Source organism: Antrostomus carolinensis, unplaced genomic scaffold (genome assembly GCF_000700745.2).
Source record: "Antrostomus carolinensis isolate BGI_N321 unplaced genomic scaffold, ASM70074v2 scaffold3259, whole genome shotgun sequence".
Lineage (NCBI taxonomy): Eukaryota > Metazoa > Chordata > Aves > Caprimulgiformes > Caprimulgidae > Antrostomus > Antrostomus carolinensis.
In genome coordinates this window covers 51,435-73,049 of record NW_010340475.1, presented here as the reverse complement: position 1 = coordinate 73,049, position 21,615 = coordinate 51,435, and the positions used below count along the sequence as shown (strand labels likewise).

The 21,615-nt window shown below is 50.2% G+C and overlaps 1 protein-coding gene across 1 annotated transcript in view; it reads right to left on the bottom strand.

Moving 5' to 3' along the window:
- Positions 1–4,521: 4,521 nt before the first annotated feature.
- Positions 4,522–21,615, bottom strand: part of LOC104531297 (ephrin type-B receptor 2-like) — a gene marked incomplete at its 3' end in the record, with an annotated part of 45,793 nt that continues 28,699 nt past the window's right edge. The window contains exons 3-4 of the mRNA XM_010176146.2: positions 5,461–5,616; positions 4,522–4,857 (exon numbers count right to left, since the gene is read on the bottom strand). Coding sequence (XP_010174448.1) covers positions 4,522–4,857; positions 5,461–5,616 — 492 coding nt within the window. The remainder of the gene's footprint in view (positions 4,858–5,460; positions 5,617–21,615) is intronic.

Below are 21,615 nucleotides of genomic sequence, written 5' to 3'. Positions count from 1 at the left end.
AAACCATTCTGTGATTCCATGATTCTATGACCCTTCCCCTGACCCCTCCAAGCTCCCTGTTGCATTTGGCAGTAAAGCTCATGGACCATGGTTGCAAGGGATTTTTTTTGGTTGAAGGTGAGGGAAAAATTCTCCCTTCTCCTGCTTTGCACTTCCCAGTCTCACCTGTGCTTCATCACTCACAGCTGAGCTCCCCAGCCATAAGGAACAGACTGGACTCGGTACCGTTTACAGGACATTCACAGCAGAGTAGAGCCATGGTCCATGTGCTTGCTTTGGACCACTGAAACAGTCAGCTGTCCCTGAGCACACAGACACTTCTGAGTCTCCTCAGCACAACCCTGTCCAAAAGACACTGCCTGGCTAGGATGCAAGCACCTGGACTGTGATAGCCACTGTGAAGCAGCAATTCAAACCCTAATGATGTCTGGCATAAACCTGGTGCACAGGTGTGAGCTGCACATCTTCCCAGCCAAAGGAGCCATGTTGTGACATACTGCTGTAAAATGCCACCCGGAATAATAATGCAAATAATCATAACAAGTTATCTGGATTCATAGAGAGGGAGAAATCGTGCCAGTAAACTCTGCCTCTGCGGATGCTGCTCCTGATGGGTTTATCAGGAAAGTGTACTGGTTTCCTCTGTCACACACTACCTGGTATTGACACTGTATTAGCTGTTCACAGCTCTTTTTGGCTCTGTTTGCCTCTGACATCAGAATTAATTCTCCCTTCTTATCCTGTGTGACACACGAGTCACTCACAAAAGGGAAAGATTCCCCAAAAATCTGGATGTTCTCTTTCCCCCATTACTAGAAGGTCTTGAATTTGTCTCTGGATACTCTGGAGTCCAGGACTTTTTCCTTCCTTCTCAGATCACAGAAGCCACAGTCTGTTATCTCCCATGTGCTATTTAAGTCACCTCTGCCCAAGGAGTCCTCTCCTTTGGCAACTTTCCCAGGGCACTCAGCTGCCCATGGCATGGACGGACCCTGCAAATTCCCGCAGCACCAAGAATCCCCACCCTCCCCAATCCCCAAAGAAGGGCCACAAATTAGCAAGCAGGGGCTGTGTGCTGTCACCAGCAAGAGGGTTGATGCCTGGCATGGCTTTCAATTAGTCAAGTGTCATTATCCCAAGTGCTGGACCATGCTCAGCTCCTTGACCCCTGGCTTCCCTCCTGCGCCTTCCCTCTTGGGATGCTGGCATGGCTCTCAACCACCCTCTTAGCACAGATCTTTTGTCTGGCATGGCTGAGAAAAGGCTTTTGGTGGCACCCAGTCCCTGCGCAAAGGGCTTGTGCTCTTTGGCCCCATCTGGCTGTGTCGGATGGCAAGTCCTGGATCTCCCTCCTTGGAGAGCTGCTGTACTTTTGGGGAGTGTGATGCAACAAGGGGCACAAAGAGCTGGAAATTATGAAAAGCACCTTTTCCAGGAGGGTGACATAGTCCTGGGAGGGGTTAGTAGAGACGTGTTTTCCAAGACTCAGATAGAAAAAGCCACAGCATATCTACTCTTAGTGATAGTCCTGATGCAAACAGGAGGGTGAATCGGAGACCTGAGATGTCCCTCTTATTTTAGCTTGAGAGAAGCTACCCACCACTTGTGTCTACATGAGGAGAAATGCCCTACTACCACAACACAACAGCAAAACAACTTGTGTTGATGTAAAGGCCAATTTTAGTGAAATCCAGACCCTGCTGGGGAGGGGTACAACAGCAATGACCACAGCCATCTTTCTCTGGGAGAATAAGAAGGTGAATGGTGTGTCATGTTCTTTGATCTCAAGTTTCCCTTTTGCGATGATGATCATCACACCATCAGACCCTCCAGTGCCACTGGCCACACTCAGTACCTGCCCTCTGGCTGCCCTACCCGGATGGTTTTCTTACTCTCTCACAGCAGCTTTTTCCTGGGATGCTGAAGAATTTATGGTACCTGAGGGCTGAAGATGCTGCTGGTGACATAGCATCTCTCCTCAGTCCCAAAAGCACCAAGCACAGGTGGTGTCCCAACAGTGTGCCATTGATCCCTGGGTGAACGAGGGCCATTTGGCCTCGCTTTCTTCAGCACTGGGAGGTCCTCAAAGGCCAGTGTAGTGGGTGCTTTGCAGGGAGGCCATTGTCCAGCTGTGGCAGGAGCACAACCCCATAACAATCCTCTGCACTGTGTGAGATGGAGCCCCAGCTGCCTGCTCAGTCCAAAGCCAAGGCAGAGGGAGGCTGTAATCGCCATTTCCCCAGGCTCATCCCTCCCCTCCCTCTGCACGATCTCCTCTCCCCACAACACCCTCCATTCTCCTGTCCCAGCTCTGCCTTTGTGTCTGCAGCTTCTGTTACCAACTGCTAATGATCTACATCAAGGCTGCCAGGCGGTTCCCAGTGTAAGCAGAAGAATTCAGAGCCTCTAATTACAGAGGAATTAGCAAGCAGACAGTTACTGTTTAGTGCTAATGAATAGATACATTAAGAGAGCCATCACACAGGCTGAGAAGTGTGAGTCTTGATAATAAAGGAGTGTCAAACAAGGAAAACACAAGGAGGAGGATCCAGGGAACAGAAAAGATTCTCCTGCAACTTAGTTCTCTGGTTTTACTGAGGTGGAAGTAGCCACAGGCAGTAGATGAACATAACAAGCAAATCATACAACTGCAATGTGCAAAATCTGAGCAAAACCTGTTTTTTTAGGACAAGAGGGAATGGCAGGAAGATGTGGCAGGGGAGGGTGAGGTTGGCCATGAGGAAAAGGTTCTTGAGGCAGAGGGTGGTGGAGCACTGGAACAGGCTCCCCAGGGAGGTGCTCATGGCACCAAGCCTGACAAGATTCCAGCAGCATTTGGCCAAGGCCCTGAGGGACATGGTGTGAATGTTAGGATTGTCCTGTTGGACTCATGACCCTTGTGGGTCCTTCCAACTCACAATGTTCTATGACTCTATGATTTTATGATTAAATAACTCATCTATAGTGCAGGATCATGCTGGAGGTATGCAGAGCCCCTTCCCAGCCTCAGGTAGCATCACACCCATTCTGTTTCCATGAGCCATCTCTGTAAAGGAAGGTGCAACAGGTCACCATCCCAGACCAGTTCCTCTCTCTTCATCATGTGTGGACATGTTCCTGCACAGTCAAACCACAGTTCAACACTATGCCAAATCTACCTTCAGGGGCTTCTGATAAGGTATTGAAAACACTGACCCCACAGCTCCTGAGCTAACTTAAAATCAGAGGTCACTCTGCTGGTTCACGTGCCACCAAAACATTTTTGCAGGTTACCTCTGCCTCAGTGCTCTGCACGCTCAACCCAGTGATGGCCATCTGCACCACTGCTGCAGATCAGACTCTGTCCCCTGTCACCAGCACACACCAGCCTCCAGGCAATTCAGTGGAAATGCAATCATCCATGACTGCCAAATTCAGTCTTGATGGTCGTGTAGTGTCCAGGACAGCCTGGGGCATGTTTGCACAACCCCACACATTTGCTGCAGCTCTCAGAGGGACCACAGAAACTCCCTTCCTCCCACGCATGCTTGTACCTTATTGGCGTGCTTTCACCGTGAACTGGATTAAGCAAAGCCTCAGCCCCAGTCGTGCTCCAGCTCCAGATGGCTTCCAGGTGGGCTGGGGAGAGCAGCTCCTGACCAGCAGCTCTGTGGGGCATCCTGCCACCAGCACAGCTGCTGACTGGGAGCTGCTGGTGAATGTCCCAGGAGCAGCACTACCAGCCACCCTGACACATCCCTTCTCCCAGCAAAACCATCCTGCACAGGGGGAGTGTAGCAAACCCACAGGCCAGCACAGAGCTGGGGACCAAAATTGAAACCCTTCCAGCTCTGCTGCTTGGTCTTCTTCTCTGCAGAGTCACCAAGGAGGCACAGGACATGGAGCAGATTTCCAGATGGTCATCCCACATATCCATCTCCCAGCCCCTCTTCTGTGCAGCCTTCCTTTGCTTTCACAGCCTGTCCTGGCTTTCTATGCAGTCAGAGCAGAGATTGCAGCTTGTGTCAAAATGCTGGAGCTAATCCTACCTCACCTCCTCAGGAACCAGGAGCAGCAGCAGGGACTGCAGCAAGGCTGCCAGCAGTGGTGAGCACTGCTGCTGTGTCCTCAACACACCAACGGTGCAGGCAACTGATGCTCTGAGGCAACAACCTCAGAAACACATGCCCAGTGCCAGAGAAGGATGTTGAGACAGCAGAGGACCATGACAAGAGCTATTCTGCTGCAGTGATGGGGAGGCCAGCTCTGCCTTGCAGCACACGCCAGTTTTTCACCAAAATAATGGATATTTTTCATACCCAAGGCTTGGGATTCATCCAGGAATTGCCAGGCTCATGCATTTTGGTCACCACCAGCATTACAGAGCAAGCAGCACCATGTCACACCTCACCCCACCTCTTCATCCCTTCAAACCCTGCTCACCCCACAGGGTTTCACCCAGCAACTCTTGACCAGGAGATCTCTGCCCACCACCTCCCCTTCCTGGAGGAGTCTGCTGGGAAACACGAGCCCGCATCTTACCAGCCTGGTTGGTGGTGATGTTCACGGATGCAAACTGCGGGGAGAAGGGGCTCTGGTCCGTGACGCCGTTCACCGCCTGGATCTCGAAGGTGTACTGGGTGTGAGCCAGCAGGTCACTGATGTAGATGCGGGGCTCTGTCAGGCCCAGCTGCCGGGGAGCAAACTGCACGTTGTCCCCACAGCGTGTGCAGGCCCCGCGGCCGGAGCCACAGCTCTTGCAGATGATGTTGTACACCAGGTCCTCCCGGCCCCCCGAGTCCCGTGGTGGGGTCCACTCCAGCATCAGAGAGGTCTCGTTTACACTGGAGATGACGGCCTGGGGGGCAGATGGGATGGCTGTAAAGGGAACAGACAAAAAGGTGTAAGAGCCAGGGACCTGCTCATCGCTACAGGACCAGCAGCACCCCATCCTTTTCCCTATCCCTGGACAGGACTCTCCAGCAGGCATGCGCTGAGCTGGGTACTTCTCTTGGTGTGTGGGATCTCAGGGATGTGTGGAGCAAGCCAGACAGGCAAAGGCAGGAGCCAGAACAAAATCTGTCCTCTTCACGCAGGATCATTTGATAATATGACATCTCTAGCAAAATTCACCAGTTATGTTTTGTAGTGTTTCTGATTCCTGGCCTTTGCACTCACATCCCACACGCCAACATGCAGCTCTTCTCGTCCCAGTACAGACCCAGAGCGAAGTCATCCCACTGCCTAGAACAGCACACAGCAACCCAAATTTCTGTCCTCTGTGCACACTCTTTGAGCAGACTGGCTGGCTTGGGGCAAGAGACGCACGCCTGCAAGGATGAGGTGCTCTGAGCCCTCTGGCTTCCTCCACAATCCCACTGAGACAGATGCCTTAGTTAAGCATCTCTCAGTTCTTTGACTGATGCGTGTCTCTGTTCCCAGCCACACGTGGTCTTCCCCAGTTGCCCAGAGCCCACATACTGGTGCACGGCATGTCAACAGGATCGGCATCTGCCCGGTAATATCCGTTTCGACACACGCAGTTCGTGGCTCCTTCTGAAGTCGTCCGGCTGTTAATCGGGCAGTGGACGCATCCTTCATCCCCTTGGCTGGGCTTGAATGTCCCTGATGGGCAGCCTGGAAGAGAACCAAGAGCAGCAATAAGTGGTGAGGAAAGGGACTGGCAGGGACACCCGGAGCCTGGCAGTGCTGTCAGAAAACACTCTTTGGAGCTTTGCAGTCTGAAGCCAAAACCTGACAATTTAAAGTCAACAACGTGGAGAAGGAGCAGCTGGTTCGAAGGCTCCGAGGAGGCAGGCGCTGCTGGTCACGCCGCCTGTAGAGATGGGGTCCCCATGCAGATATCTCTCCCCACTATTCCCCAACCACAAGTGCAGAACAGGGTCCGTTCAGGCAGCCTTACAAATGTAAAGGAGATTTTTAGCCACTGTCACATAAGAAGATGTGAGCAGCTGTACCAAGTCAGACCACAGTCACCAGAATCCTCCTCTCAACAGTGACCACCCAAGGAGCAGGGCACAAGCCAGGCACATGCATTGCTCACAACACCTTCCCACCCTCCAACAACAAAAGTGCTCAGGGACTTTCTAAGAGGCAAGCTCTTTGCATTTAACATCCCTTGTGGGATGTTTCTTCCATTAAGTTACCCAGTTGTTTTTTTTATTCCATGCAAATGTTTTGCACCCATTTTATCCTGCAGCACAGAACCCCACGGCGTAACTGCACGCTGCGTGAAGAAACTGCTGCCCTCTGCTTTGAAGCTGCCAGCTGCCATTTCATTTGATGCACTCGCACACTGGCATTGCCAATGAACACTCAATCGCCACCCACCTTCTTTTTCCATGACCCCTAGGGTTGCACAAACCTCTGTCATGCCCCAAGCAAGTTGCATAACAACATTCACTATTTTATTCTATTTTATTCTCTATTTTTTTTTCCCATAATTAGCAATGTCCAAATTATTTTTTAACCACCAATGTACCAACTGGACTACCTATTATAGCCCCAAGGTCTCATTCCTCAGATACATCCAGCCAACCCACAGCCTAGCTCTGTGAATGTGTGTGTGAAGTTGGGGTTGTTTTCTCCATTTGCATCACCGTAAGTCTAATGAACTCCAATTGCCTTCTCATTCCCCCATCACCTCTCTCATAAAGTCCTTTTGTAACTCTCCACAGCCAGTCCTTGTCTTCACTACTCAGTATCATAAGCCATGATTGGCAGCAGCATGCTGGGGTCTGTCTCCACTGGGGCTCAGACCTCCAAGCCACTCACAGATTAAGAAGATGCTCCCTTAGCAACAGCCACTCAAAAAAAATGTACGTTCAGCCAGGCAGGGTGGGCGAGGGTGGCATGGGGAGTGCATGGTGCCTTGAGCAGATGGATGGTGAAGTCTGGACCACAGTGTGAAATACAGTATTAATGGATATGACACAGGTGGCTAAAAATATCATTGCAGAGCTTTAAACACCAGGAAGTCCTTTCCAAGTCAGGGGATCACCAATGCCAAAGCAAATGCTTGGCTATTACCAGGTATCAGCATGGCTCTTGGTGATTACTTGATAGCGACTTTCTGCTGCTGTTAATTCCTCGTGCAGCACAAAGAGCCTAGGGGGTGGCAGGTGGTTTCTGCACTGAAACGAGTTAAACAAACTTCTCCTTCAGTTTGCTGCCAAGGCTTTCAGGAATGAGGCAGATCAGAAAAACAGCCTGGGAAAAACATACGCTTGGGGTTGCTGTGAGCAAGAGCTATTACCGAGGAGTATCTGCTTTTTAATTGGGAAAAAAAAAAAAAAAAAATAAATTTTTTTTTTTTTTAGTTTTCATCTCCCTTCCTTCAAAATTATCTTGAGTTTCCAAGGAAAAAAGCTCTACAGAAAAATATCATCAGCCTTCCTGCTTGCAAAATCCCTCCTGCCTCCTACAGTCAAAGGATCTGTTGAAAAACTGGCTTATCCTCATGTTCCTGGATCTTTCCACCCTCGCTGTCCCCCATCCCACACACATTTGACTCCCTTTCTGACCCTATTCCCAGCATGTCTCTCAGTACAAACCCATCTCAGAGGGTGTTAAGCTGTTGGGAGAGGTGATGGCTGTGTAGTTCTCCGTGACAGAGAAGTGATGGTGGCTCTGTAGCTGAAATGATAACAGGGTCCCTGGACTAATACCAGTTTTTGAAACATGGTGAGACCAACATACAAAATTGCTGTAGTCTGACATCCAGGGTAAAATATAGGGTCATTTGGTCAAAGATGTTTTAAGACATGGGCCTCTTTCACCTTCCCAAGGCTTATTTTAAAAATAACAACTTTCCTATAAGGTTTCCTCTGCATAAAGATAGAGATACATAAAAAAAAAAAATGCCTGCGCTGTTGAGATTTAGCGACCGACCTTGAGAGACAAAAAACATTCTCCAGGTTTGGCCTGGCACAGGCGGATGGCTGCAATTAATTAACACAGCTGTGTGTGCTGCTCTTAGAACGGAGCAAAAATTGGGGACTGAATGATTGTTCACCAAAACCACCAAGCTGGGATGCTAAAACTCTTTGTCCGTGCCACCAAAACACGGCCAGAAGTTTTGGCAACTTCTTCCCCAGGAGGTCCTGCACACCAACATGGGATAAAATCATCCTGCAAAATCAGAACTTCTCCAAAGATAAATGTTCTGAAATCATGCTGAAAGACAGGAAAATCACTGAAATTTGATGCAAAGCTCCTTTTTTTTTTTTTTTTCGCCCTCAAGTAATGACAACCTCTAGGAGTAAAATAAATGAACACTGTGTTCGAAACTGTTTTGTTCCCTCCAGGTCTGTCTCCTCTGGCTGAGAAAATAGCTTTTAATTTGGAATCCACCCAATTTTTTGTTTCCAGAGTAAACATCAAATCAAAACTGAGATCTTCACACAGGGGCTAAACCCTCTCCTGTTCACACAGCATGGATGTTCTCACCCCTTGCTGGAAGACACAAGGACACCCCAGTTTTCTGCCCTGGGTGGTGACAGTAGCTTTGGGACACGCTGCTTCCTCTTAGGCCAAACAAGGACAGGGGCAGAGCATCCCTAGAAATTCCTTGGAGAGAAGGAATGGAAACAGTGAAAGCACAGAAATTCCTGCTTTATCAGAGCATGCCTCATCCTAGGAGGGCAATTACCATGACAGCGGCTCTGGCCCCATCACTGGAGCAGAAGTGGTTTGCAGCTTCCCACGTGGTGGGTTCCCTCACCTCCAGCACCAGTCAGCAGAAGCTCATAGGGGTTAATGGGAAACATATGGAACTCACTGCTGCATGTAGGTGTGGATGGCCACCTCGCTGGGGTATGGTTTGGAGACAGCAGCTGGTTTACTTAGAATACTGGCTGTAGCTCTCTCAAATAAGATTGGGAACATCTGAGCAGCACTGGGTGCCCTCATTTCCCACCCACCCACCCACCCATTTCCAGGGCATGGAAATGTGGTCACGCCTGGGAAGGCATGTGTTTTGGGAAGGGAAAACCACGGAGAAGGACCCATGAGGAGTCCTGTCCTTCCCTACAGGAGGACCATGCCAGGTATCTAGGAGGGAAGGCCACTTCTGCAGCATCTTCTGCTGGAGGCAGCACTGGCACAAGGCTTCCATCCCTCCTTCCCTGTAGTGCTGCCTGTCCCGGGGCAGCTCAGAGAGAAAGACATCCCATGGCTCATCCTGAAGGAAAAGCCTTTGGCCACACATGCAGGAGGGACTGCAGAGAGGGTCTGTGTTTGCTGGCCCCATGTCCCACTGCCTCTCTAACCAACTTTTTAACTAATGCCTTGTGAGCTGAGCAGGCTCCAAACAGGCTGCTCTGCATCAAAAACTGCCCTGGCCCTCAGAGCCCACGCCAGACCACTTCAGCAAACAGCTCTCTCCTGCAATAAAAGTTTCCAAAATGGCACCTTCAGTCCATTGCTAACGGCTCTGAGGAAGGGTCCTCCCTGGCTCCCTTTGCCTGGCTTTGTTCCTCCTGGCAGCACAGCTCCTTCCACTCAAGCAAGGCATTTGTAATGGCTGATGGAAAACAGACTCTGGCTCTGGCTCTGTCAGTGAGGATCCACCAAGAGTCTCAAATCCCCGGCCTTATCTCCAGCTGCCTCTCTGTTCTCTCTGGGGCCGGAGGAAGGGGCAGGCAGACGGGCTCTGCAGCCCAACATTGCCAGCATCCCCGGCACTGCCAGACCCAGCAGCTGGTCACCTCAGCCACATCCTGCCTCTCACCCTGCCTGTGCTTTTGGGAGGACTCTCCCACAGCCCTCCTCACTCCTGCTGGCATCCAAATCACCCCACAAGCCTCTGGCTTCCTTGGCCACACACCACAGGACTGGCCCCGCACCAGCCCCACACTGAATGGGGTCCAGCGATTTGCTCTTATGAAGAACAAAGAAAACAATGCCCTGGTCCATGCCAGGAGAAGTGTGGCCAGCACATTGAGGGAAGTGTTTTCCCCTGTCAGGCACTGGGGATGCTGCTGTGGCTAGTTGCCCAATTCAAGGACAATATGGAGAAACAAGGTCAGGTTTGATGGGGCTCTGAGCAACCTGCTCTAGTAAAGATGTCCCTGCTCACTGCAGGGGGGTTGGACTAGGTGACCTTTGAGGGTCCCTTCCAACCCAACACATTCTATGATTCTATGATCCTAACAAGAGAGTCCAGTGGATCTCATCAAGATGGCCAGCCCTGGGGCACGGGACATACGAGGAGAGATGTAAAGAGCTGGGATGGGTTAACTAGGGGAAAGGGGGAATGAAACTGCAGCTGCAGCTGTTTGGGGGCAGATGCAAAGAAGACAGACCCAAACACTTCTCTGGGTGCCCGACTATGTAACAAGGGACAAGGACCAAAAGTTCATGGACATTATGAAAAGCTCCTTCTCCAAATGATGGGACAGGTCACAGAGCAGTGGTGGATCTCCTTCCTTGAGCAAGATTCAGCTAATCAACGTGGTTGCCTTAAGCTAATGCTGGTGGCAGCCCTGCTGCAAGTGGGAGGCTGGACCCCAGACCCCAGAGTCTCCTCCACCAGCACTTCTAGGTCTCTACTGCTTATGATGTGTGGGGGGGTATTTATGATGTCCTGTGCAGAAAACTATTATGTTCAACCAGCCCTGAATTTACCTTTTTTTTTTTTCCTTTTATCAACCCTCCCCTTCTACTTGCAAGATGAGGTGGGTGTTGTAATCACATTGTCACTTTTCTCTTATTCTTCCCCATTCTGCCCCTTGCGTCTTGAGCCTTGTTTTCAGTTCTGTAGGCCAATGGGTCTCACTTTGTCTCACCTGCAAAAGTTGCTCATTCTCTGCTTGTTCCTGTCCCCTGGACCTCACATGATGATATTTGTCACCTTAGCAAGAGGTTGGCCTCCAGACAACCCAAAGGAACAATGGTGCCCATTGCGTTTGGATTGGCTTACCCTTCTGTCATGGCCTCTCCAGCCTCGACATTTTAGTGCTGGAGGGAAGAGGAATCAATCCTTCCTTGCAGGGCTGCAGTGCAGGAGGCAGGTGGTAACACCCAAGCCCCTTGGACTTGGCATTGGAGTTGGCTGCTAGCTCTGAAAAGAGAGAGGATCTTGGATCTCTAGGTGCCAGCTCTCTGCACTCATCCTTCCTGGGGCTGCACAGGTCCTCCAGTTTCCCTCCTGATAAATTTAATTAGCAGCCTACACTGTTACCTCATACTTGAGATAAGCAATTAATCCCATTGCCAGGTGCTGTCACTGCCAACAACTCTGACAGCATTTGGTGAGCAGAGGATAGAAATACAGAAGGGAAAACAGGGTTAAATGAGATTAACTGAAGGGGAACGTGGAGCTCAGCTGAGTTCTGTGATGTGCACTGAAGTGCTGTCAATAAAGGAAGAAGTCACAATGCAAATATTCCCGTTTAACCCCATCATACTCCACAGGACAGAAATAGAAACAGATGACATACATAGGCGTGTAAAAGAATCCTCCTGCTAGCAGCTTTTAGATAGGTCCCCATGCTGCCGACCGGACCAGTATCCTGCACCTCACCAGCACCTCAAGGAGATCAACCAGGTCATGTCATCTCCCCAGCACGCAGGCAGTGCTGCTCTGGTCTCACAGACAGAGGTGCCAGGACTCCAAAACACACATTCGCTACACTAGTGCTCCCCAGAGGTGCCCCAGAAACCACCTCATCTGCCTTCCAGCTTCAGCTCTGGGCTCCTTCAGAAACAACCCCTTTGGAAGTGTCCCTGCCCACGGCTCCCACACTGCACCTGCCTGTCTGCAGCTCACCACTGGCTGCCTGGTTTAACAGGTTACGTCTTATTCTCACCATCATCCACCCTTTCACTTGGTCTGCAGGCAGGCACAGAGGGGCAGCAGTGGGACAAGCGAGGGACTGTGAAAGGACCTTAGTACTGGGGTGTCACAGAGATTTGGAGAGGACCGGGCAGGGCAGAGTGATGCCCTGTTTTGGGATCTCCCCAAAAGAGCACACTGGAAAGTCCTGTAAGGGACAAACAGACCCCAGCCTTCTAGCCAGGCTGTCCTCAGCTGAGCCCAAAGAGGCTTCAAAGACCAGGAAAACTGCATGGGCCAGAGATTCAGCCCTTTGGACACTATGGGACATTCAATAGTAGTCATCACACACCAACCCTGCAGCACAGCCTGGGCCAAAGCCAGGCAGTTACAGTCCCCAGCTCTCCTGCAAGAGCATCACCAGCCTGCTAGCCAGGACAACCTTAGGCAGGGAGCACCCTCATCCAAACCCTCCCAGCTCTCTCCCAGTGCCCACGCACCAGCAGCAGGGCTGAGCCCTCACCTGGTAGAGGCTTCGTCCCCCGGGACTTACCAGCAAATCCCTCCAGCAGCCTCTGTGGGGTTCGTAAGGTCATCTCCCCGCTAGCACCGTTCAGAAGTTCAAGCATCTGGTGAGACCGCCACACCTGTGGGCACACACACCTGCGAGCCCCCCCACCGACCTGCTCTGGGCGGCACATCCATCAGTGGTGACGGGATTCCGCTGTCAGGGAGAAATGCCTGGAATTTCTTACTTGCCCAGTCAGCCTGGTTCAGCCTCCCCCAGCCATCATGGGGGCTCTTAAAGAGAAATGGAAAGCTTTCTGTCCCTGCTTGAGCATGGGGGACTGGGGTGCTGCCAGCATCCTCAGAGTATGGATGGTGAGGACCATAATCCAGCTTTTCTCCTGGTAGAGTCATTCAGCAGACACCTGAGGGGAGAGGACTTCCCTACCTAAAGGAGACACAGCACTGGATGTTATGACGGGCAACTGCAGACCCAAAAGCACAGTTCACAGCTCATTTCCAGGGGCCAGTGTCCCTGGGTGAAGCTGAAACCAGATGGTGAGGAGCACAGCTCTGGTGGGAGCAGATGCTTTGGACCTCCTTGCTCCTGCAGGCACCTGAAGAGCATTCCAGAATGTAGGTCCAAGACCAAGCTCAGCAGCCAGTGGTGCTCTCCTGAAGCATGATGCTCACCACACTGGGGATGTTGGGTGCTGCTGGTCTAGGAGCAATCCTGGTCCCAGCACATGGGGTCATCAGGACACTGCCAGCACCTGCACTGTTTCAACCTCAAAATCTTGTCTCAATGGCTTGGTACACATGTAAGGACCTAGAGCTTCAGGGGCTGGAAAGGGGGGTTGGACTAGATGACCTTTGAAAGTTCCGTCCTACCCAATACATTCTATGATTCTGATTCTAAGAAGCAATTTGCCCCAGGCCTTGTAAGGCTGTTGTCCCCCAAAACTGCCAGCTGTCTAAAATGGACTTGACCCTTTACTGCATATCATACTAACTACATACTAATTAGTATATATCTGCTATTTGAAGGGTTACTTCTGCAGTATCCACAGTAAGCTTGTTTTTAACTTAGAGAGGGTATGCTGTTACTCTGGTTTTTTAAATTTTTATTCTAATATTGAGATTATGGAGGAATTATCTGTGTTAATCCTGACCAAAAAACCATTGCATGTTTAGGAGTCAGTGATGCACACAATGGTCAACCTGAGTAGGCGCAGGCCTGTGTTGTGATGCACAAAACCTTTGGGCACAGGATCATGTCAGCCAGCTCCCTGCTGGGTACCAGCCATTACACCACCTGCCTGGCCTTACCTGATCTAAAAGTGCAGCAAGAAGTTCTCATGAGAACATCCTTAAGGAATAGGGCTGTTTTCTTGTAAGGAAATTCTATATTAGCTCAAAGGACCAAAATGGGGGAGCTTTTCTCCACAGACAGGTTCTGCTCTGGTCTGCACAGCACACCATTGGGAAATCCAACCGGGCTCTGCTGAGGCTGCCCAGAGAGGGTGAGGAGTCTCCATCTCTGGAGATGTTCAAACCCACCTGGATGCTGTCCTGTGCAACCTGCTCTAGGTGAACCTCCTTTGGGAGGGGGGTTGGACTGGATGATCTCCAGAGGTCCCTTCTAACCCCCACCATTCTGTGATTCTGTGAAAATGGCATTGCCCCAGAAGCCCTGGGGTGACTTACAAAGGATGATGCCAGCCTACACCAGTGGAGGTGGCGAGCCATGGGGTTATTTCTCTGCAATTATGTGCTAGTAGATACACCAAACATCACGGTCTCCTTATTCAGCCTCTCATTTTCTTCTGGTGCAGAGGATGGACTGATGTGTTTTCCAGCCTCTGACTGCAAAACTGCAGGGTTTTTATGTTTCTGCTTTAGATTCCTTACAGTATAATCATTTATTTTATTTTGAGATTTTTTAAAAAATGCTTTTCAGGCAAGCAGCGTGTCCTCTTTCAACAGATGTAAACACTGCAACGCTTCATACTGAAAGAGCAGTTGTTTAAATGGGTGAGCCAGCATTCTCCAAGTGGTCTCCAGAAGAATTTAGGACTTTCACATTTTGTTACTTTGTTTGGTCTTGTTTAAATGTTTCCCTAAGCTTCTGCCTGGGAGAGCTCTGCCTTCCTAGGGCGGTGTGTTAACCATTACAGGAATGGCTCCCAACCTTCTAATGCAAGGAAAGAAAGTAAACCAAGGAAGCAAGTGGTGACATCAAAGTTGCACTGATGGAAAACCCCTAATCCTATAAACCCTTCCTGCTTTAATTGGTGTTAAAACAAAGATAATCTTATCGCAGCCCTATAAAAGAAGGGATAGGATGTACTTTCTGAAAGCCTCTCTAAAAGCCCTCATAAACTTGACAAACATTCCATGTTGTGAGCCCAAGGAGAATGGATTTCACACAGAATCACAGAACATTAGGGATTGGAAGGGACCTCGAAAGATCATCTAGTCCAATCCCCCTGCCAGAGCAGGAACCTAAATGAGATCACAAAGGAATTTAATCCTAAAGGGAACATGAAAGTAAAAAGGGAGCTTTTCCTGGACAAGAGCCCTTCAAGTGGACAGTGTTCCCAGACCTCTTGGTCTTGGTGCAAATCTGGAGTCACCCCTCCAGCACCATGGTGCTTCTGGGGACAGGCATGCACATCCATCTGCCAAGACCAGACACACAGACATGGGGGATCGGGGCAGCCAGGGACCACCCGATGTCTGCACATCTCCAGGTGTGAGCAGAGCCAGGATCAGGCCCCTGAGTGGACTTGTGTCTCCACCTCCAGGGACTCCAAGTGCATCTCAATGTTTCTATCTGCAAATCACCTGTCTCTACCTATCTCCCTTATCCCAGAGGAATAGGTTTCCAGGTTGGGGTGCAAAGTCTGAGATCGGGTCTCTGAAGGACATCTCTACCCAACCCAGAGGCCCCAACCCCTACAGCCAGCATGCAGAAGTGGTGACGGCACTATTCCCAAATTGCTCTGCCTTGATTTCCCACAGCATGAGGACCAGTGCCCTCCCACCCCATCCTCTCCTCTCCATCTCCAGCAGGCACTGCAGACCTCCTCCAGTGCAGTTCCCAAGGGAGCCTTTCTAGGGCACAAGTCACTTTTTCAGGTGGAGGTGGGGGTGGCCAGGAAAAATTGGAGTGGGCATGTTTAATCATTACATTTTAGTGCTGCTTAGCACCCAGTTTAGACAAGTTTAAAACATGCCAGCTGGTTAAGGGCCAGCAACCGCTTTCCAGATGACAACATTGTTCTTTGTCAGCACTAGGTGCTGAGTGGAACTGGCATACGGGCTGATTAAAAATGGTTAGTTACGGTGGTTTAAATCACTGGGGGTGTAGTTGCACAGTAACTTTTCTTCCCAGCCTGCAGTGAGCAGAGAAGCTGTAGGCAGGCAGCACCGCATGGAAAGGGAGGTCACACACTGCTGAGGGTGGCTGCACACTGTCCACCTCCACTTTCCAAAACACTCTGAAGTCTGCTTTTGTACTTATGAAAGGCAAAACCCAAGGAGAACCAGCCTTCCTCCAAAACAAGCTTCCAAGTGCTCGGACACTTGTGAGGTCTGTATGGACCACCATGTGCAGTTTGGGGCTATCCAGTGCAAGTGACACTGGAGCGACTGCAGGGGAGGCCACTGGAGGGGCTGAAGGATGGAGCACATGGTGGGTGAGGAGAGGCTGGGGTCAGATGTGAGCGTGGAGAAGGCAAAGGAGAGACTTTACTGGTGCCTTCAGCAACCCAACACGAGGGTGTAAGGAAGATGGAGCCAGACCCTCAGAGGTAGGACAAGGTTCAAGGTGGCACATGAGAAATTCCAACTTAACACAAGGAGAATGTTTTTCATCACACGGATCAAGGTCAAGTGTTGTCAGGAGGGCTCAGAGAGGTGCAGGGACCTACATCCTCAGAGACAGTCAAAGCCTCTCCAAGGGACTGGTGTGCACTCTGGTCACTCTAGCTGCCCATCATCAACAGAGCTTCCATTTCTCAAGCTTTTGGATGTCCAGCCTGTCCCCTGCTTGTTGGGCTACTGCTTCCCGGCTGCGGGGTACAACACAGTGAAGGGGGTTACACAAACACACTGCTGGTCTAAAGGCAAAATAGAGAGACTTACACCAGGGGTGCAAAGGTCAAGCAGTTGTTTGTAGAAGCAGCCTGGGGGAAAAAAACTCACATTTTACTTTGCTCAAATCCACCAACTTCGCTAAATCAATCACACTTGAAAGTGAGAGTCCCCTTCCCCAAAGCAGAGTCCCTTGGTGCTGTCACCATGCGTGCTTCATGGACCACGGTGCCAACCTGTGACTCCAGCTCTATTTTGGAAGTCTACCTGTCCCTGCCACCATTCATTCACATCTGAACAGGCACAATTCTGGCCTGTGAACATCTTCAAGGCTTTCCCAAGAACCTGAGCTGAAGCAGCTTCATCCAGCAATGAGGTGCTGCAGCAACGTGATGTGATGGACTTTGAACTGTCAGATTTTGAGCCTGCAAAGGGAACTGCAAGAAGAAACCAAAATCACTGTGCCTCCAGCCAGCTGGTCTGCTGAAAATCTGGGGCTCCTTTGAAACCCCCTGCTCCAGATGAGAGCAGGATGTACAGACAGCTTCTGAGAAGTCCATCTGCGTAGGGGCAACATCAGTTTTAAGCCAGGGTTGGAGAAGGAGTGTTGGGACAGAAAAGCTGACCATGAGCCACATCTCCTTCCCTAGAGAAGGCATAGCTAGAACACCAGTGTCTGTCACTGCACCCATCATTTATGTGGTCTGTCTGTCTGCAGCTTTATTTAGGAGTAGTTAGCTTGCTGGATCAGCACTGCTGATGAAATGAAACACACAAAGTATCGTAATCAGAAGGATTTGCGATGGGAGAGAGGTTTTGTTTTTTTTAAACATGCTGACCTGAGGGCTAGAAATTTTGGAAATGGCAGCAATAAAGCCATTTGAGCAGCTCCCTCCCCACCCTTCCCATCCCCCAAGCTCTTGTGTGTGTGCATGACCACGGCATTTCTAGATGCAATCGTGTGGCATTTTCCCACACACGCAGGACAGACGGGACCTGGGAACGCGCTGGCTTCTGCTGTAACAGGCAACTGTGCACACAGGGGCTATCACTGAGTGCCCCATCAGCAAGAGAGAGGGAAGCAAGAAGAAAGATAAAAGCAAAGCAAAAGAAGGCTCATCTTTCCCTGTATTCAATAGTTTTTGGGAAAAATGGAGGGCTGTGTGGTACAGTCATCCCTTGCTGGCATTGCCTCCCCATTCAAGGTCTCTGGATGCCCAGGATCTGAGTTGGACATCCAGGCTGCTGCTCATCCACAGCCTCATCTGAGGTCAACCTGTCCCATCACCAATCCAGGGGACAGTAGGATCTTAACCTGACTCTGCTACGGGTTCACCCCAGGCATGTTCAACCTTTCCTTCTACTGACATGAGTCAGACACTTGGAGCCTGGGCAGAGAGCACAGAAGTCCAAGGAAGGAAACCACGGCTCTGTAATCAACACAGGCATTTTTGATAGTTGTCAGGAAATACAATGCAGGGCTGCACAATGGACTATGAGTACAGAAAACTACTAAAACCCCAGCTCCTTCCAAACAGCAGCTCAGACCATCCTGCACACTGAGAAACAGCAGCGTGGCCATCCCAAGATCACCACATGCCAGGGATGTGCGTGTAAGGAGAGTTACAGTAGGGATTTTATACATTATTTTTTAGGAAATCTTTTATAAAGCCTCCCTATTTTGCACTACTGTAACAGCGTCTGCAATTCATGGCTGAACCCAGGAGTGATTCCCACCCTTGGCATTCCCTCTACACTCAGCGTGTTTGCACAGCATTGAGGGTTGCAAGGGATCAACATCAGAAGGAGAAGGTTGAGCCCTAGGGCCCCTGATTCTCATTTCACTGATAGCTTTCTCTGAAAGGATGTTCTGCTGAAGGAAAAGCAACAGCAAATAATTATCTGTCTATATCCATTAGGAACAGTGTTGTACAGCAGGATCCAAGAGCCAAGCATGCAGAAAACACAGATGGGAAGAGGCAATTTTCAACAGCTCGTAATTCCCTTTATTTGGGTGGGTTTTCCCTGCATCCATCAAAATGCACCTTCCACACCTGAAAGCTTTCTTCCACCAGATTTCATACTTCCATAATCTCAGATTTTCATACTCCCACTGGAAAGCAGAGAGGCCTTGGAAAGATGTCACAAGCAACTTGAGATGGAAAAAATGTGAGGTTGCTCAAACACCAGGTTGGGAGTACACTGGCTGCTTTCAGATGGATGAAAGTTGAACTCAGTTCCTGCCTATATGCATTTAAAAGTGACTCTCAGTAAATCAGGGGTCTTCCCCAGCTTCCCAGATTGCCAGGGCTCTCCCATCGTGCTCAAGGGCTTGCTGCCAGTGCCGGCATGAGCACTGAACAGGTTCCCAGAGATGCCAGCAAAGTCACCAAGGACAGAAAGTACAAATAATACAACGTGAATAATTAACCAAAATTGCCTCAAAAAAATGTGTTGTTGCCCCCAGGAAAATATTTTTCAGTGAAAATTAATTCTGGTCAAGAAATTGCAGTGAAGGTGTAAAAATACATCTTAAAAAGTCATGAACTGGAAGCAGTGGCTTTAAATTAGGACGTACAAAAAATGAGTAGTTGGTAAGAGCAGCTAAACTGGGCAGTGCAGAAAACAGGGCACAGATTAACAGCAACAAGATGGAAATTAAGAATGCAAGAAAAATAAACCAGTAGTAAAGGTAAATAGCCTGCCCCCAAAATATGGCAAAATTGTCCATTGTTACACAGAAAGAAAAAGATGTATATAATAAGGATGTATATAATAACATAGTGTATATGCAATAGAGAAGGATTGTTTCATAACCAACCCTGCCTTAAAATTTTCCATTCCCCCAGAAAGTAAGAAGAACGTCAGTGAGCAGCTCCCAATGCCAGGCAGTATTACCCGAGAGCTTTAAAAGCCAGCCAAGGAAAATGCGCATGCTGGTGTTTATGAAATCAGCTGTCTTGAGACCATTTCAGGGGACCAGACACACTGATAACACTGCGGTGTATGATTTTCAAGGGTAAAAGATGCTTTGCTCTCTTGGCCAAGATGGTGGCACCACTGCCAGCGGTAAAGAGTAGAATAAATGACATCAAATAAAGTCTCCTGATAGATTTTCTTTGTGTTGTGGGGTGTCAGCGGTTTACTGGTCACTTTGCAGAGTGGGATCAGAGACACTCAGTGTGCTGGTGAGGTTGAGCATCCTCCTAGACGCGTTCTGCAAAAGGTGGTCCCCAGCACATCAAAGAAAACAAGCTGATAAACAGAGAGGTTGCTGCAGAGAATGGGCTGAGTGTGACTCCTGGGCATGAAGCTGTAGCAAAGGATCAGCAAGATCCTCAGATGAGAAGGCAGAAAGTGCCCAACACATTGGACGTGACATGGGAACTTGGGCTGCGTGGTACAAACAACAATTTCCTGGTCCCTCAGCAGCCGTATAAAAATACAGATAGATTTGGGCTTCTTAATCCACAGACTGTCCAACCACTGAGCTCATTTGGCCATAAGGGGTCCCAAAAGTCCCTCTCCAGGGACCTTCCCTGCATTTCCCCATAGTTAGCTGCTCTCCAAACCCACAGCATCACTGCGGCTGACACAAGGATTTCCTCTGCCTGCAGAGGAGACCGGAGAGCAGCCACGCTTGCCTAGGTGGGAAGCAGCTGGGTTATTCAGAGCAGGGGCCGCAGTTGGAGGAGGGTTTTCTTCAAAGCACACGGTGCCTGGAGCAGTTCCAGCCAGGGTATGGAGCAGGACAGATGGCAGAGCCCCGCTAATCCAGACAGTCAAGCCAAGCCCAGGACTGCGCAGCTCCCTGGGACATTGCCAAGCGTGAGCTCCCACTTTAAAGGTCCCACTTGCTCTTGCAGATTAACATGGCCCCCTGAGAAGGTCCCGTGGGGAGACACTCCTGTTTGACAGGATTTGTGCCCTGCCTGAAGAATGCCATACCAGGGCGGAGAGGGGAAAGCAGAGCCGGGCTGGAGCATGGGGTGCATGTCCCAGCCCACTCCTACTGCCGTCCTCACTAAATGGAGTGCAGAACCCCAGACTTCTCCACCCTGACACATCTGCATCCCTTGTCCTAGCAGGACGGATGCTGCAGCGTAGGGATGGTAGCAAGGAACTGCATTGTTATTAGGGCCGAAAGAGCATCACTTGAGCTGCCATGCTCCTCATGGTGAGGTCTATGTCTTCTCCTCTCTCCCACTGCATTTTGGCTCCATATGTGACACACAGCCTGGTTTTCCACAGAAAGGTGACGTCAGGAGTGAGGGCACACAGACTGAGGTTGGCTTGCAAAGCAGAGCTCTGCTAGGCAGGACAAGGACCACTAGAGCCTCTTATGCAAATAGCAACTCTGTCAAACTAAATACAAGCTACTCACAGCATCTGCAGGTCACTACGGATGCTCCTGCTTGGTGACTTCACCTCCTCCTCCTCTCTCTCTGGGGTACCTCTCCCTACTGCTTTTGTTCCTGTGATTTCATCTGCTCCCGTAGGAAGCCATCATTGTGTCCCCAGCTTGTTGTCTGCCCATCCTCCCACACAAGGGTCTCAGTAATCTTCACACACATCACAGCAGGATGTGGAGCCTGCTCTCCTCCCATGTTGGTCACCAGCACTCTCCTGCTGGCCCTGCTGCCCAGGTCTCCGGTCTCTGGCTGATCTAACACAAGGTGCAGAGGATGTCCCCTGTGGGTGCAAGGTACCGAAAAAATGAGGAGGAAAGTGCTCAGAGGCTGCTCTGCATTGGGAGTCCAATGAAGTCCTGCCTGAAGTCCAATGAAGAGGTACTCAGTAGCATGAGGAGCATGGCCCCTCCAAACCTGTTGGTCAAGCAAGAAGCAGTGACCAGCTTCTCATGTCCCTGTCTCAAGGAGACCTCGCACAATGCAGTGCACCCCTGGTTTGGAACTCTTCCAGACAATGAATGGTCCATCTGAGCAGGCAGACACCACGCTCTCCCCGCGCACCAAAACGGAGAGAAGGGATGGCAGTTCACTATGCCAGAAAACATGGTTGATGAGGCAAAGCAGCAGTATGAAAGAGCATGGAGACAGCTAATGACATGACCCTCAGCTCATCTACAGTTGCCTGTTCAGCCAACACAGCCTGTCTTGGAGGTGGCAACACGCCTGGGGCTCTATGCTGGGGTAGTGCAGGGGTGGTTACTCATCCCTGGGAAAGCATAGGCAGATGATGCACAGCCTTGCTTCTCCCCTGTTCCAGGAGGC